Raw genomic sequence first — 16,973 nt, 5'->3', positions numbered from 1 at the left:
ATAGCCCGTACATCTCCCGTAGTTGGCCAAGCGGCTCGACTGAGCCGAGGTGAAATCCGAAGCTGGCCGAATGGATGGCCATTGGCCATCCGACAGCCTGCTTCTGACAGCTGGGCGGAGCCAGCCGTGATCTTACGGCTGGCTCAGGCCACTTGCAGAGAGATCAGCGTCCCTGGTTACCAGCTGACCAGGGACACTGATCTCCAGACAGCCTAACTCTCCCGGGCGCTCCGGAAGTCTTCCGCTCCCGGCTGCCAAGGAGAGAAACACTGCTTTTTCTTTTTTTTTTAATTCTGACACGGAGCCGTGTCAGAATAGAAAAAAAAAAAATTCACCATAGGAATGCATTGCTAGATTCCTATTGGCTATTTCAATTTGCAAAAGCCAATAGCAAACTAGCTATTGTACCCGCCCTCTGCTGCTCCACACAATAATTTTCTATTTTTATTTTTCTACTTTTTAAACTATTTTTCTGTTTTCTCCCAGAAAGGTTCACTCTGCTCGATCGAGCCGAGTAAACCTTTCCCTGCTCTGTTTTTTTTGGACGGCAGCAGAACCCCCCGGCCAATGGAAAACAGTTGGGCGGAGCTAGCTGTCACTGCTAGCTCCGCACAATCGTTTTCTAATCCTTTTTTCTATTCTGCTCGGTTCCACAGAGGGACCGAGCAGAACAGCTGGGCCGAATGCCGCTCAGCGGCATTCAGCTATTCACTCAGTGCTGTTCGGCATCTATAATAATATCTTCACATGTAAAATTTAATTACATGTGCAGCTACCCAGAAGGTAAGACCTAGCGATATCTTCAGGGATGTCAGTAATATAAGACCTACCACCGAACTAGGTCTTATTTTCGGGGTAGGTCTTATATTACAGAAATCCCCGAAGATAGCGCTAGGTCTTATTTTCGGGGTAGGTCTTATTTTCGGGGAAACACGGTATGTGAATTCTCTACATAATCTGTGCTCTGCTCTGGATGCCGGCTTGATGTCTCGGGAGGAGTGTCTCAGCAGGTGAAGATGTGGAGGGTTTCAGCAGGGAAGATGTGCTGTAAACAGGTGCCACATGGTTCCCCAGAAGGCTGCCGTGAGGTCCCCAGCAAGCATGGGACCTTAGGCCAGTGTTTTTAGTGTGCCGCGGCACAGTGGTTGAAAAACGCTGCCTTAGGCAGCCAAATCATGGTAAAAAATTAAAGTGCTGGCATCGGTTTTCAGTATCGGGGCAGTTTCACAAGTACGAGTTTTCATGAAAATGCCCAGTATTGGCACCAATACCGATACTGGTATCGGTTTGGTGCATCCCTACTAGTAACGTATCCTATTATGGGATTGTATGCATGGCACCATCCATGAGGTCTTACCACCTCAGCACTGACTAACCTCAAAGACTGTACCTATGGTTTGGAATTGGGAGATGTTGATTTCCCAAAGGGTTAGGAACTGTTTAGTTAACAAAGTGAATGTTCACCGAGCTTGGTAAATTAGGTGAGGCTGTGTTAATCAATCAATCATGTGCTAGCCAAAACCCTGTGTTCTTCATTTCCCACAAACATGATTGAGTATGATAACACCACTTCACCTTATTTACTAAAGCCAGCCATGCACGGCTAGATTTTCTCTAGTGCAGCATGAGGCTGAACGAGAGAAAATTAACTGAATCCCCCATCCAGATTAAACATGGAGGAATCTCCACTGCTGACTATTGTGTATAAAATTGTTTATTAAATACTTAAACAGTATCAGATGCAGTCACTGTAAGGCTCACAATTTTCCATTCAGCTCAGTCCATTTTTAAATTGACTTTTGTTGAGTGGAGTGATGGCTGTAGCTTGAATTTCCATTCAATAGGAATTTGACAATATTTGAGCCATCTATGGCCAGCTTCACATTCACTTTACTAGGTGAACTTCCACAATTACTATGTGAGCAGGCTCTATTGCTATAGTTAACCTGGTCATACATGTTCAGGCTAAAAGAGAGAAAACTGATCGAAATACCCCCCATTCCTGCATGCTAAACATCGTGAATAGATGAATCTCCCACTGCCAGCTAATGTATTCAAGCAGCCACAGAGGCATGTCTGCTGGAATACCCAAATGGTGACTGCAGTCACTGTTGGGACGACAAATTTCCACCCAGCTCCTTCGTTTTTTCAATCAAAATATGTTGAGCCAGGTAGAGACAACAGGGCCACCCATGGCTTGAATTTTGAAATCCGAGCCATTTATGGCCAGCTTAATTCAACCCCACTGCGTTCACTGCGTTATTATCTTACAGCGTGTTCACTGATCCTATTATCCTATACAATTTTAAGAAATGTTTCAGGTTTTTCCACCGTCATAGTTTATCTATCATATATAATATGTGACAATTTTTAATAGTTCTGTTTAACTCTGTGCAGTTTTATGCAGTATACATTGACAGTGTGTTTCCAGAATCCTGTATGCAGGCCACTCTCCGAAAAGCTTTTCTCCTGCAATTTTCACTTAAATCACCTATCTCACTTTTTTATTTATTACATGCATTTTTATAGCAGCAACAATTTACACAGCACTTTACATACTGCACATTCACATCAGTCCCTGCCCTCATGGAGCTTACAGGTCCCTACCCCTAAATCGGCTTCTAAATATTGGAGATGAAGCTGTAGCTTGAGTATATCAGCCTGATGTTTTGTGAAAAGCTTTGGATGGATTGACTGCAGACTTCAGGTTCTGAAGAATCAAATTGGTTTTATTTGATTTATTTTTGTCTTCTGGTTGAAGGTAATGGAGGTTTTTTCAACCTATGTAACTATTTTGTTGTGTGTATATGCATCGGGAAGTCTATTCACACATATGTCTCGACCGAGCCGCTCGGCAATGATCGGGAGCTGTACGGGCTATTGTGAATAGCCCACACAGCACCCCCTCGGTTCTACTAAACTGAAGGGGTCCTCGGGCTAAAGCTAGCCCATTTTTGGAGTTGGGAGCCCATTTCTGGAGTTCACCCTTAAGCCGACCATACACCAGTATAATTTTATTGCACAAATATGATTTTGGAACATTTGTTTGATCCTTTATTAGTAATGGGGGTCAAATCAAGGATTGTTTTCAACCAGGGTGATGAAAAAATTGAAGGAGCTGGATTGAAAAAGTTTTCTAAAATGAATAAAAAAAAGAAAAAGATCACGGAGATCACAGCTGTCTCCGCCCAGCTGTCTTTTGCAGGGCAAACAACCGGCCTTCGGCAGGCCACTTGCCCCACTTTGGCTGTCACTTGGGCTTAGTGGAGTCAAAGCGTATGCCTTCGGCTCGACTGAGCCGCTCGGCCGCCTTCGACTGAAAAGAGCCGAAGGATCAGCCGAAGCTAAAACTGGATCCTTCGGCTCTTTAGTGAATAACCCTGTAAATCATGGGTATATGATCCGTAAATTTATTACGGTTGTGTGCATCTAGCCTATCAGTTGTAAACTAGATTTGAACACTGTCCACCCTAGCAAAGGGTTAAAGAGCTCAAGGTTTGTGTTCCGATTTGCATGCTAATGAGAGGAAACCGAGTCTGTCCCCTCTGTGCCCTTCTCCACTTTCACTTTGAAATTGTTCAGAGTAGCTTGTAGTCTACTTATAGGCCTGCTCCAGAGAAACATCTGGAAAGGCAAGAAACATGTTTTAAAGAATAATTTTTTGGTACGCTGAATGTATAAGATCACATGACAATCATATAGAAGGATTTTCTCAAATTTGATTGAAATAGTGGAAATACACTTTAAACCATGCTGGGTTGATTCATGAAAAGAATAGGATGAGATCAGCCTAACCTCCCCCGGTCCAATCTATTACTAGTAAAGGACCTGTGATTGGTGGTGATGTAATCTTAGGGGACTTCTACATTTTTCATTTGTAGTTATAACTTTTGGGTTTGAACTTGATGGATAATTTTCTAAACTTATCTATGCAGCCATTTGATCGTTGGTGTGACCTTCATGTTTCCTGCTTAATTGATGTAAAAATCCATCTCTGTGACAAACGCCGCTAGTAAATGTTTCCCTTTTTGAGAGCGTATAATGTGGGGTATATTTAAAGAGACAGTAAACTCAGGAGTTAAACCTTAAAAATGCATTCAAGTACCTCAGCTATTAACAAAAATGTATCTTATTTGTGTATCACTCGGCTGTAGATCCTCAAATCATCTCTGAATTGGTGACACATTACAGCAGCCCTTCGGTTCTACTGAACCAAAGGGGTCCTGGGGCCGAAGCTAGCCGAAGGATCGGCCGACGTTACGGTTACATCCTTCGGCAGCTTAGTGAATAGACCCCTTAATTTTGAGAAGGGTAGAAAAGATGTATTGCTTCTCCCATCACTTCCGGTCCTAAAACGCATGCCAGGAAGTGAATAGAAATCTCTCCAAAGTATTGAGAAATCCCACTTTCGAAGGGGACATGTCCAAGGGGCCACACTTGTTCCAGTCACAACTATCCAATCATCTGTATTGCACTTATAAGGGTGTTTGTGATATATTAGTTAAATAGGGTCTACGTTTTCACTTTATGGAAGGAAGATTCTTCGGTCTTATATTCTGTGTGTGACTCATTGTAAACGGTGGAAGCAATCAAGATATTTCTGTAGTAGGGATGAGCGAACCAGAGTTTCGGAAAACCCAGGAAAAAGTTTGCTAACCCTGAACATAGCACAAAACCCTACTGAAATCTTCAGGAGCCAAATCTTATTTTTTTCTGGCTTATTTGGGGCCAATTTTCAAAGTTTGGCTTAAAATAAGAGCACGGGTGGTTGGGAACTGCCATGGGTACTTGTATCAATACAATTATTTTTTTTTAAATGCCATTCATCAGGGAGAGGGAATTTTAGTGCAGACTAAAGAGCAACATTATAGTTAACAAATCGTTTAAATAACATGCTTGGGGAATGCCTAAAACCTGCACATGTCAGATCAAAACCTTGGTTTTTTTTTAGTTTTGGAGAGAGTAGGAAAGGATTAGAAGATCCGTTGGGTTTTTACTCTTATCCTGGACTCCATTAGAGAGATTCCCCCTCACTTCCTGTCGTACTGACAACTTTTTACCAAACAGCAAATGAGGGTCCTGCTGCAACAGGGACACAGACAGCAATACAAATCCAACAGGTGTTCTGGGCTTCCCTATTCTAGTAGAGAGAAATATTTTTATTTCTGTCTCTGTTGCTGAGGGAGAGTTCCCCTCACTTTCTGGATAGTAAAAATTGTCATCAGGACAGGAAGTGAATGTAAATCTGAGAGAGGAACCTGACAGGGGTTTTATTCCTTCCCCACTCTATCAAAAGCTAAGAAAGAAACTTGTGGCTGGACATACACTTTAAATACACTGAGGGGAATTTATCAAAACTGGAGCAGACAAAAAGTGGAGCAGATGTGCATGGCAACCAATCAGCCTCTCTCTTTCATTTTAAAATCTTAACTGAACAAACTGAAGAGAGAAGCTGATTGGCTGCCATGCACATCTGCTCCAGTTTTTGTCTGCTCCAGTTTTGATAAACTCCCCCCTCTGTATATTACAAAATGGCAAATTTAATCTCGTTATATTACTATCCTGCTATTGGATCTCAGCATAAGGACTGTAAGAATACAGCACAGGATCTTTTGCAGCCACAATGTAATTTTCTAGTTTTAGGGAGTTAGATTTTTTTTAAAAAGCTACCTTAGAGGTCTCTCCCAGCATTGCAAGGGTAAATTGCTCGTTAATGTCTAGAGTACCTGCGTAAAGGAGTTTACTTACCTGATCCCCGCTCCCCAATCAGAGCTCACCTCATCAGCTCCCTACTCCGGCTTGTGGACTTTCCTTCGTCGTCCTCACGTATAATGCAGGGCTATGAAGCCTGCATTGTACATGATGACGTCAGCGGGCCTGCAACTGCCAACAAGTGAATGGGGAAGGTGGAAGTGTGTGGTGGAGGAGTATCATTGTGATGGGGAATGAAGGACTGTTTAGAGAACCTGACATTTTACCCTAATTAGGCAAAAAGACAGTTTTAAGACTTGTTTCACTGCAGGAATGGGTGTCCCTAGCCTTATTTACTGCTTGAGGCAGGGGCGCTTATGCTACATCCAATCAGTGGGGAAGAGGGGTTTGCTGGAGGTCCCCTACAGGCTCTTAGCAACCTGGAATGCTTTGACCGCTGCCATCTCACCTTTGTCATTTTCTCTGTTTTCTGTCCAAGGCATATTGTAATAAGAGATCTTGCCCAAAGTGACATAATATTTCCAGTGTGAATTCTGAAATCTGCAAACTTATTATTTGGACTTACTAATCAAAGGAAGTAGCTAATGTTTTTTTTTTTTTTTTTAAAGATGCACTAAAAACCAGAGGGCCCTGGCTCAAACCCTGGACTGGGGTCTACTCAAGTTCAGTTAAAAATGTTTAAAGTTATACACAATTATTTTTTAGATATTTCAACTGCTTCTGGCAGATTTTGACCACAAAAATTATTTGAAAGATCAAGGCAAGTTTTGCCATCCCTGCCATTTAGATAATCATTTATAAAATGTTGGTGGTAGGTTGCCTCTCTGAATGCACACAAACCGCGATCACTACCATTTTGCTGGACAGTTTGGTTTTTAATGTAAACAAGGAGATAAAGTATACTAAAGACAAACCTGTTTTATGCTTGGATAGAGTAGGGTATGGTAAAAACTAGGGATGCACTGAAATTTAGGCCGCCGAAACATATCTGCCGAAAATGGCACTTTTGTAAAAATGACGAAAATGCCATCTTTCGGCTGAAATGGCGCTGCATTCATAGTTTCTCTCCTCCCCGCTGTGCGCTCTGTGTCCACTCTGCAAGTGCAGCGTCCAACAGGGAGGAGGGAAACTGTCAGAAGGCGAGCAGGGCGGCGGAGGAGAGCAATGTGAGTGTGTCACAGGAGGCTAAGATCTCCTCCACACTGCCCCGATCAGCCTCCTGCATAGATCAGGAGAGCGGTGTGGGGGCGGAGACAGCTGTCGGCTGTCACTGGAGGTCGGGTCGGTGGTGCGGGGGAGGAGTCAGCTGTCAGAGGAGACCGAGCTCTCCTCCTCACACCGCCTGCTCAGCCTCCTGTGACAGCGAGTCAGGATGGAGCGGTAATCAGTGCTCACTGAATATTTCTAGATAACTGGATATAGTATGAGTTACTATGTACCAGCTATGAATGAATGAATTAAAAAGTTTAGAAAAAATTAAATAAAAATGAAAGATTTAATTAAAAAAAAAAAAAAGAGAAAAAAACAATAATTTTCGGTTTCAGTTTAAGCCTGATTTTTTTTTTTTTTTCCGTTTTGGTCTAAAAATCTAATTTCGGTGCATCCCTGGTAAAAAAAAAACTCTTCTTTTTGCTGTATGTGTCGAACTGTGGAGATTTCCCTTCACTTCCTGTCTCGAGACACCGACAGAAAGTAAAAGAAGATCTCTTCCAAGTAAATTAAATCCTCTCTTAGCTGTCACCGGAACAAGTGTCCCCATTGTAAGATCACTGCTCTATTCCTGTTACAGTGACAATGCAGACTTTGGGATTTTGTCTAATTCCAGTCCTGGCGACAATGGTCATCAGAACAAATAGAGAAGTATGACTCTCCCCAGCAGGGACAAAGCAGGATATCAATCTGACAGCTGTTCCAACCCTTCCATACTTTATCCAAAATGAAAAAATAAATTGAGGTTTTGCATACACTTTAATAGAAATACAGCCTTGTGAAATATAATATACCAAATATATAATACATGCCAAGTATATATATATATATAGATATCTATATATAGATATCTATATACATATCTATAGTGACATTTCATCCATTTCTATTCACCACAGAATGTTGCGATGCAGTGTAGTGCATCACAACACATTGCACTGAAAAAATTTAGTGCATATCCTACTTTTTTCAGCGTACACCAACACAGCGTGGTGATCTGAGCTGATATCATAGGACACAAGGCAAGTTGCCTTGTCTATGGGGGTTATTCACAAAGCTAGCCGAAGAATCAGCTGTAACTCCGGCTGATCCGAACCGAAGGGCTGCTGTACGGGCTATTCACTTCGGGTCGATTATTCACATGGCTGCCTTTGGCAGCTTTGTGAATAACCCTGTATGTGTTGGGACTGCATTGAGCAAGGCTGCCTAGCATAGCCGATTGTATCTGGTGTGAACGGGTCCTCAAAGTGTATTTCCACTTTTGAAGTCGGATTAGAGAAAACCCCTCTATATGTTCACAGAACATACCCAAAAATAATTTAAAAAAATATATTCTTACCTTTTTATATCTCTTTGGTGCAGATTCCTTTGTGCAGATTCCAAGCTACTCTAAGCAGTTTTAAAGTGAAAGTAGAGGTACAAACTGAGGGACAGACTAAGCTTCTTCCTATTACCATACAACCATACAATGTTTATACTTTTGTAACCCTTCGTCAGGACAGAGAGTTTTAAAATCTAGTTTACAATTGAAATTAAAATGGACCAGCACAATACAGACATGGTTTATTAGAGTAAGAATAACTTTCTACAGCACCCCAACCCCCCCCCACCCCCCCCCCCCCCGCAATATCATTATATAGGGGGGAAGCTAGGTAGGATTTTCTAGCAAGTAAAAAAAGCACTTAAAAATGTAAAAACAACTTTTAAATATTGTTTTTACTTTAAGCAATGTAAATGAGAACATGTAACACATATAAAGTAGGTGCCAATTTGGCTGCAAAAAATGACTTTACAGTCATCGTTCAGTTGCTTTTTACCATACATTTTTTTTTTCATAAATAGGGAATTACCATTTTTTAGGCAAATAAAAATCACCTTTTATTTTCCGATTTTGATTTCAGTAGAAATACATGATGAAGTGTAAACATTTCTTTCTGCTAGTGTTAATCTTATCCCTCAGCTTGTACTTTCACCTGAATTATGAGCCTTCCATCAGATCAGACAGTCTAGATCGATCAGCGAAGCCTTGAGAACTCAGGGTGTGAATGCTTAAAATCTGATGTCAGTGTGTTTATTCAGAATAAGATCATCTACAAGGGTTAATCTCCTCTAGGCGCCAATGCACAATGTCACCCAGAGTTTTAAAACCTCTCGAAACGGTAACACCAGTCAGCAACGGGAATAGCAGAGGTAGCAGCAACTAGGACCCAAGGGAAGCTCAGCCATGACTCCGAGACACTTTCCACTCCTTGTCCTACGTTTATCCTCAATGCAGTCTCAGGAGTAACAACTATTCTTGTGAGAAAGAATTGCCTAGTGTATATAGGATTCTCACAGCTATGACATCTATATTCAGGGTGGGCAATCAATTTTCTCAAGGGGCCACATGAGAAACTGGGACTCTTGTGGAGGGCCAATACATTACTGTGAAGGTGTGTAGGCACACACGCACATACGTAAATTTATAAAAAATCTGATAGGGAAAAACCATTGTAAGGGAGCACCCTGATGGATGCTACTAATAATTAGTTGCCCCATCAGAGTGCCCTTTTAGATTGGTTGTTCCCATCAGAGTACCCCTTTATATTATTGTCACCACATACCTTATTTTCCTACTTTATTGGTGGGCTAGAAGCGGGAGGGGAGGTGGAGCAGGCTGCAGGAGAGGACAGAAGAAGATACTCTTCTGTCCTCCTGTAATGCTGGGCGCAGGGGGGCACATTTGACGTTACTGGTTACATGACCTGCCGGCGGTCCTAGCAACCAATGACTGCCGAACAGGTGGACACCTGATGCAACCAGTGACTGTAGAGGACGGGGCCTGCGCTGTGCTATGGCTTGCAGTGGATCCACCGGCCTTGGAAGCCGGCACATCCACTACCAGCCAGCCAGTGACATGCCGTGCCTTCTGTGCTGGGTGAGGCATCCCCCAGCCCGCCTAAGCTCCGCCCCATCCTGCCGAAGCCCCACCCCCAGCTTGGTAACCAAGCTGTGTGGGGAGGAAGAAAGGGAGGAGACAGGGAGGAGCCTCCCTGTCCCTCACTTGCTCGTCACTGGTGAGGCATCGAGATCGATATCCTCACGGTTTGTTTTGTATTCTTTTTCTTGATTGGACAGCTTGGACCAGTGGCATTTTGCCATTGGTGAAAGCCATTCACAGAGCTCACACCTCTAACACAGAGTAGAGGCTGTGACAGCTCTTGCCTCACCAAGTTAGGTTACACAAGCAGTGGGAAAGCCCGCTGCTGTGTTACCTAACTACCTGTCAAAAGCCGGATGCAGCACTGCCTGTAATTAACAGGCAGCACTCCATCCATGACAGGTTACACAGCGAGGAGGATTTCCCTGCTGTGTAACCTGTTACAAGCAGCACTGAATGGAGAAAAAGCTGTCAGCTTCAGACTTGAAGCTGACAGCTTTCTCCTCCATAATACAAAGTGAGGCTCTGACTCACTTGCCTCCCCTGACCGCACGTCCCTGCAGCTAGCCATAACCGAGGTCAGGTCGGCAACTGGCCCATGTCCATATCAGGGACAGCCAAAAGGTTGGATGTGTACCATGGGCCATAAAATGCCCAGGTCTGATCTATATGCACATGGTGCACATAACAAAATATGAACTTCTGTGTGGCAGTGTCTTTTCAACAGCAGATCATAAAGTCTGAAACAGGAAAAATAAAAAAACCACTAACCAAAAGGAGATTTCTTCCTGTGCTTGTGACACTCATGATGATGTCAATTTGAGGGCACAGACACAGCATGCTATCAGGTGTACTCTGGAAATCAGGTTTATCTGGTTCACACTCCCAGTTGAACTCAGGAATAATTGGATAATGCTGGCCATACATGGCTCAGATTTCAACCGATCTCTGTGAATCATCTAGTATTCGAACCATTGATGGCACTGCCAACACCACCTGACTCAACAAGTGAAAGATCAAGGGAGCCAGGTGGAAAAAAGTCAGCCGAACAGAAATTGCAGCCATTCAGCTTCAGTTACTGTTCTGGTATTCAGACAGTTGTCTGAATACAACAGTACAACAGCCAGCAGGGGAGATTCTTCTATCCACACTGTTTAGCGTAGATGGAGGAATCAAGTGATTTCTCTCCGTCAGCCCAGCTTAACTGAACCAGAGCTACTGGCAAGAAAGCAATACAAAACTAAAACAGATATAGAGGCACTCATGGGGGTAAGTCAAAGCAACAGCATTGTGACTACCCTTGGGACCAGTTAGAAAGCAATTGTATATCCATCAGGGCCTGCTCACAACCACTGTTTGCAGCAATGTATGCACAGCACAGCACTTACTCATGACTAATTCTCTCAGTAGCAAGAAAGAAAAATTGCTCCTGTGGTTTGGCCCTATTTGTAGTGGTATGGTACAGAAATAGGAATTGCGATGGAGGATGGAGAGTTATGGAGCTGTATAGCAAATGTGCTATAGGGTCCCAGTTTCTAATTAAAGTCCTATATTTTATGTCATTTGGCAACAGAATAAATTGAATTGCATTACCGAGTGCTTATCAGCAGACAATACAGCCGTGATTACATTAAAGCACACCTAAAACCACTTACCCCAGTGCAGTATAACCAAAAACATGGCAGATAGGGGCCTAAGAACCTCCAATTCTGCCGCTTGTAGTAGTTTTTAGATTAGTGGCGATCACTAGTTGTGTTGTACCGGCATGTCAACAACAGGCATGGAAAAGTATCTAGTAGTTGTTCACTAAATTTGTCATCAATGGGAACTAGGAATGTATATAATGAATTGTTCTGAGTCCATAGAACAATTCCATCTGCAGAACACATGCAGTAGTTGTATAATGGAATAGTTCATCTGCATTGCAGAGCATGTAGGATTATTGCATGACCTTTGCCTTTCTTTTTAAAGGGAGAATAAATTGCTCTGAATATTGACATTTTTTTAGTGTATACATTTTAAACTAATGTTTTATGCATCATTTTTACAATTTATATCCATATTTAACAAATAAATGTGTAATACATAGTGCAACCATGACTTTGGATTTATAGAATACTATGGGGTTGTTTTTTTTAACACAGGCAGGGTTAAACTCCTGTCAGTTTTTTTTTTATTTTTTATTGCCATCTGTGTCCACTTGGGAATTTGTTCTCTTCTTCCTGTCCAGTAGACACAGCAGGAAGTGGAAACCTCCCCAAAGTGAGGGGAAAGCTTAAACAGTTGTCACTGGTTCAGGTGTTGGTTGGCGATTTTGAATTTCTAATCACAGCCTCTCCCAGTAAAAATGGTGAAGAGGACAAACAGAAAGGTGTTGAATCTCCCAGTGAGGGTGGGCATGGCAATAAAAACAGAGAGTTTCAACATTTTCCCACTCAATACAATTTTTTTCTCCCTTGGTAAACTTTAAAAACCAGATCCAGGCAAATCCTTTCTTTTACATAATAAAGGAAGAGTTGGAACATCAGCCAGTTTTTATTTATTTTTGCACTTTTTGCCCCATTCTGGAGATTTCTTCTCACCTCCTCTACCAGTGATCGGAAGTCAGGGGAACAGGAAGTCGGTAGAAATCTCTTCAGTGGGGACAGAGATGGCAGCAAAAACATACTATTTAATACAGTGGGTAAAGATTCAAACTTCACTCAGGTTTTTATTGTCTTCCTGTCTTATCCTTTCATTTCTTGTTGTGGTGTTACAGAGGGGTCACTAAGACATTCACAGTGATTTGAAAACTAACCAGTGGAGTCACAGGCCTAAAAAAAAAACAACTATGGAACTTTCCCATGCTATTTAAAACAAAAATATTCTGGTTTGAGTTGGGCATTTAGGAATATTTCATTATTACATGGCCTCTTTTAAAAGATTGACTTTGCATATTGCACCATCTACAGTTAATTATTGGTACTACAGGCAAGTTCCAACTAATTCACTAAAAATCTTAGGCAAGCCAGTTCATCAAGTAATTGCCAGACTTGCCAGTCCAGGCATACTTATCAGGTCCTTAAAATGCACAAGCCATTGTAAGTATAGTCAGTGACTCCACATTAGAGCTAAACATTAGGCTCCATAGAAATGCACCATACACTATGGGGTCTATTCACTAAGCTGCCGTAGGCAGCCAAGTCACTAACCGACCCCAAGCGAAGTGAGCCGAACCCTGTCCGGCTATTGACTCCAGGCTGGTACGGCTGATTCCAGCCGTATATCGGCTGAAATCAACCGTACATCGGGTGGCTTCGGGTCGGCCGAACATGCTCTGCATGTTCGGCCGACCCGAAGTGCAGAAGGAGTTCGACTCAGCCGATCCAACATCTGGATTGGCTAAGCTGAACCTCCGGCAGGCTACTCGCTGCTGTTCGGTCTATTCTCATAGATGCCGAACAGCAGTGAGTAAATAGCCAAATGCCGCTGAGCGGCATTCGGCTCGGCTGTTCTGGTCGGTCCCTCTGTGGAACCGAGCAGAATAGAAAAATAGTTTAAAAAGTAGAAAAAAAAGGATTAGAAAACGATTGTGCGGAGCTAGCAGTGACAGCTAGCTCCGCCCAACTGTTTTCTATTGGCCGGGGGTCCAAAAAAAACAGAGCAGGGAAAGGTTTACTCTGCTCGATCGAGCAGAGTGAACCTTTCTGGGAGAAAGTGTTTCTCTCCCGGGTGGCCTTGAGCCTATTAGACTCCCAGAGAGTCCGGGAGAGGAATGACAGATGGCGTTCCTGGTTACCCAGTAACCAGGAACGCCATCTGTCATTACACACTGAGAACACGGAGAGGACGCTCTCAGTGTGTAATGACAGCGTCCCTGGTTAGCTGGTAAACAGGGACACTGATCTCTCTGAAAGTGGCCGGAGCCAGCCATAAAATGACAGCTGGCTCCGCCCAGCTGCCAGAAGCAGGCTGTCGGCCGGCCGCTCGGCCAGCTTCGGCTTTCACCTCGGCTCAGTCGAGCCGAGGCATATGCCTTTGGCTAGACTCACCCGCTAGGCCGACTTCGGGAGCTGTACGGGCTATAGTGAATAGCCCGTACAGCAGCCCTTCGGTTCTACTGAACTGAAGGGGTCCTGGGGCCGAAGCTAGCTGAAGGATCAGCCGAAGCTACGGCTAGATCCTTCGGCAGCTTAGTGAATAGACCCCTATATTACCAAAAATATGGGGATGACTGCCTTTACATGCACATGAACTTTAATGGCATCCCAGTCTTAGTCTGTAGGGTTTAATATTGAGTTGGCCCACCCTTTGCCGCTATAACAGCTTCAACTCTTCTGGGAAGGCTACCACGAGGCTTAGGAGTGTGTCTATGGGAGTGTTTGACCATTCTTCCAGAAACACATTTGTGAGGTCAGGCACTGATGTTGGACGAGAAGGCCGGGTTTGCTGTCTCCGCTCTAATTCATCCCAAAGGTGTTCTATGGGGTTGAGGTCAGGACTCTGTGCAGGCCAGTCAAGTTCCTTCACCCCAAACTCGCTCATCCATGTATTTATGGACATTGCTTTGTGCACTGGTGCACAGTCATGTTGGAACAGGAAGGGGCCATCCCCAAACTGTACCCACAAAGTTGGGAGCATGAAATTGTCTAAAATGTCTTGGTATGCTGATGTCTTAAGAGTTCGCTTCACTGGAACTAAGGGGCCAAGCCCAACCCCTGAAAAGCAACCCCACACCATAATCCCCCCTCCACCAAACTTTACACTTGGCACAATGCAGTCAGGCAAGTACCGTTCTCCTGGCAACGAACAAATCCAGACACGTCCCTCGGATTGCCAGAGAGAAACGTGATTCATCACTCCAGAGAACACGTCTCCACTTCTCTAGAGTGCAGTGGCGGCGTGCTTTACACCACTGCATCCGCCGCTTTACTTTGCACTTGGTGATGTAAGGCTTGGATGCAGCTGCTTGGCCATGGAAACCCATTCCATGAAGCTCTCTACACACTGTTGTTGTGCCAATCTGAAGGCCACATGAAGTTTGGAGGTCTGTAGCTATTGACTCTGCAGACAGTTGGCAACTTCTGTGCACTGTGCACTTCATCATGCGCAGACCCGGCTCTGTCATTTTACGTGACCTACCACTTCGTGGCTGAGTTGCTGTTGTTGCCAGTTGCTTCCACTTTGTTATAATACCACTAAAAGTTGACCGTGGAATATTTAGTAGCAAGAACATTTCACGGATGGACTTATTGCACAGATGGCAACCTATCACGGTACCACGCTTGAATTCACTGAGCTCCTGAGAGCGACCCATTCTTTCACAAATGTTTGTAGAAGCGTCTGCATGACTAGGTGCTTGATTTTATACACCTGTGGCCATGGAGGTGATTGGAACACCTGAATCCAATGATTTGGAGGGGTGTCCCAATACCTTTGACAATATAGTGTATGCTACTGTTTTACCTATCTCTCCTGACCTGTTGAGTTAGTCTTGTATTCTGGGCATCCCTGCCAGATGGTACAGCCAGGTCTTGGATATTTCTACAGGCTGTACGACAGTTAAGCAAAAAAGCTTGGCCTAGGACCCAGCTATCCTTGTGGTTGGACAGTAAAGGGCTAAAACTATACACATTAGGTCATCTCAGTCCTTTCCAATTCTGTTAATATGTTCCATGTAAATAATGGAGCCCTGATAGAATCTGGGGTTCAGCTTCAGTTCACAATGCATATGGTTTATATCCATATTAGTTATCTCGTAATTGCTATTTCTGTCTTTTTAGAAGAGAAGACTCAACTTTATTGCACCCCCAAAAATTCCTAGGGGTTTACATAATTATAGAACTTTAAGAAACTAGAGATATTAAGGAATATAACTTCATATCAGCTAAAGAATAAGTCCAAGCTCTTCGGTTGAGGGGCATCCAGGTGCCTCTATTGTTGTTGTGCCTGTGGAGGAGTCTCTTGGCTCCTGGGTTGACTCTGGTCATGTAAATGGACATGATTTGAAGTCTTCCAGTATACAAAATGTTATTTCAAACATTAGGATGCCATGTCTCAGTTTTGTAAGGTGTAAAACTTTCAAATTGCTAAGTACTCACCATTCATATTATGTTGATCTTGTTGTTGCAGGAGGTTCTTACATGATGGAACATGAAGAGAATAAGAGGACGAGGACAGCATACACAAGAGCTCAACTCCTAGAGCTGGAAAAGGAGTTCCTTTTTAACAAGTACATCTCTAGACCTCGAAGAGTCGAGTTGGCCGTTATGTTAAACCTGACCGAAAGACACATAAAGATCTGGTTCCAGAATCGCAGAATGAAGTGGAAGAAGGAAGAAGACAAGAAGAAAGGACGAGGAAGTGACCCAGAACAAGACTCTGTGGTGTCTTCTGGAGATCTTATAAAAGATGATTCTCAGTGCAGGGGCAACACACAGCCCTCGCAGGACTTGGTTCTTTCACCTCCTTTGCCAACCTCATCCACCCCGCATGTTCATTCTATGCCTTCTACTGGATCCCTCAGACAAGTTGACAAACGATAGAAGTTATGCATTACAATGAACTGTAACTGAAGTATTATTTTTGGGTATGGAATGAACCCTCTGGACTTGAAGACAAGCTCTACATGTGAACTATGCTTTAAGTAGTTATTGAAAAGACATTGTATTTGATGTGTGATTTGCAAACGCAATTCGTGTCAGTATGCTTATGTAAAAATCTAGGCCACATATCACATGATCCATTATGAAAGTATTCTACAGCAGAATGCATAGCATAGCATAGGTCGTAAAGGTCCCCTGAGCGTAGGCAAAGTGTACCGATAGACGTACAATGAATTTCACCTGTTCTAGAAAAGTGTGCAAGAATTGGTTGATAAATGTTATACAAATGGGCACCAGCAGATAACCCCTTCTTTTCAGTTATACTGTACTGGTGGCTTTTTATATTGGCCAAGGTTGAATTTTCCCTTGAGGTAAAGCCAGCACTGAAGACATTTGCACATTCATACCCAATGCATGAACATGCACTGTCTACCAATACAAGTACACAAGTGAATGCAATGATTATTTGTGATAACAATTGTTTGGCGGTAATCTCATACTTCCATATCACACTTTCCTCCAATGTCAGGTAAAGAGCAATTTGATAC

The 16,973-nt window shown here is 43.2% G+C and overlaps 1 protein-coding gene across 1 annotated transcript in view; it reads left to right on the top strand.

Moving 5' to 3' along the window:
* Window positions 1–16,365, top strand: part of PDX1 (pancreatic and duodenal homeobox 1) — a 25,607-nt gene extending 9,242 nt beyond the window's left edge. Inside the window, exon 2 of the mRNA XM_018567803.1 lies at window positions 15,953–16,365. Within this exon, the coding sequence (XP_018423305.1) occupies window positions 15,953–16,365 (413 nt within the window). The remainder of the gene's footprint in view (window positions 1–15,952) is intronic.
* The last annotated feature ends 608 nt before the right edge of the window (window positions 16,366–16,973 follow it).

Source organism: Nanorana parkeri, unplaced genomic scaffold (genome assembly GCF_000935625.1).
Source record: "Nanorana parkeri isolate BGI_ZX_2015 unplaced genomic scaffold, ASM93562v1 scaffold1095, whole genome shotgun sequence".
Classification (NCBI taxonomy): Eukaryota; Metazoa; Chordata; class Amphibia; order Anura; family Dicroglossidae; genus Nanorana; species Nanorana parkeri.
The sequence above is the reverse complement of the archived record's forward strand: the minus strand, read 5'-3'. Positions and strand labels throughout refer to the sequence as shown.